At 50.5% G+C, this 1,250-nt stretch overlaps 1 protein-coding gene across 1 annotated transcript in view; it reads right to left on the reverse strand.

The window, feature by feature from the left end:
• RBBP9 (retinoblastoma binding protein 9) overlaps positions 1 to 827 on the reverse strand; it is a 2,873-nt gene extending 2,046 nt beyond the window's left edge. Inside the window, 2 exon segments of the mRNA XM_009329485.1 lie at positions 471 to 544; positions 770 to 827. Of these exon segments, the coding sequence (XP_009327760.1) occupies positions 471 to 544; positions 770 to 827 (132 nt within the window).
• Positions 828 to 1,250: the final 423 nt, after the last annotated feature.

Raw genomic sequence — 1,250 nt, forward strand, 5'->3', positions numbered from 1 at the left:
GCCAGTTTGGCTGTGCCCCCTCCCAGCTTCTTGTGCCCCTCCAGCCTTCTCAGTCGGTAGAGCATGGGAAGCTGGAAAGTCCTTGACTAGCGTAAGCACTACTTAGCAACAACTAAAACATCAGTCTGTTATCAACATTGTTCTCATACTAAATCCAAAACACAGCACTGTACCAGCTGCTAAGAAGAAAATTAACTTTGGCACAAAGGTCAATGGGTGAGCAAACTTGATCACAGGGCATTAATTTCCTTTAAGCAAAGATGGAGTGATGCTCACACAGAAGCCTGGGGAACGTTTATAGGCTGACCACCACATGAATTTAAGGCAAGCACCCAAACTATTAGAAGCAAGTCAAGATGTTTTACTACAATGCCTTTGCCCCTCAAAGTACGTGTGAAAGTTTGCGGCATTCAGTGATGGATTTATGTGCATACATTGAGATAGGAAAAATCCCACTTATATGGCATTACATGAAGCTGCAGTGGAGGATTGATGTCATCGATCTCACCAGGAACAGGCTTTGCCTCTTTAGCTTCAGAAGAGACTGTGGGAAGCAGCAGAGAAGGAAGCAATGAAACAGGGAACATATTTGCATAATTTCAAGGCACAGACAAGTTTCTGGGGCAACTCAGACTTGGTCAAACCTCTACCACATATCCACAGGCAGCATGTTGCATTTCTGGATATTGTGGCCATCCCCAGATCTCTCCTCACCAGAGGGTCTGGGCACCAGGGCTTTCCCAGCAGGCTGGGGTACAGGTTTCCTCACGGACTGATGAACCACTGTGGCCTCCAGCCAGCCGTGAGGGTAAAGCTGGCTCCCACATCTTTTCTGGGAACAGCAAGGGAAGAAAATCCCATTTACCCCGGGTCAGGCATACTTGAAAGCAGACTTGAGCAGCCAGGTATGTGAATGGCGGGAGATGTGCTGTTGAAGGGTGCGTGTCCTCGGGGCAAACCGAAGTTGCGTTGGTCCTTTTCAGTTTCCAGCCACGCCTGCTCCTGGTCCCACCACCGCAGCCGGCCGGCCCTGCCTCGTCGCAGGCCCGGGCGGCCTCACGGCTTGGCCTGCTGGGCTTCCCAGGGCCAACGTGCCCAGGGAAGGTGACCCCAGTCTGAGTCTGACGAGGGGGGCCGAGAACTGAGGCGAAGATGAGGCTGCTTGGGGCTCGCAGTTGTTTGGGTTTTTTTTAAAGTGTCTGTATTACTAGCAAATTGTTATTAATAGCTTTTTCCCAGGAGTTTCTAGG

Source organism: Pygoscelis adeliae, unplaced genomic scaffold (genome assembly GCF_000699105.1).
Source record: "Pygoscelis adeliae isolate BGI_AS28 unplaced genomic scaffold, ASM69910v1 Scaffold118, whole genome shotgun sequence".
NCBI lineage: Eukaryota > Metazoa > Chordata > Aves > Sphenisciformes > Spheniscidae > Pygoscelis > Pygoscelis adeliae.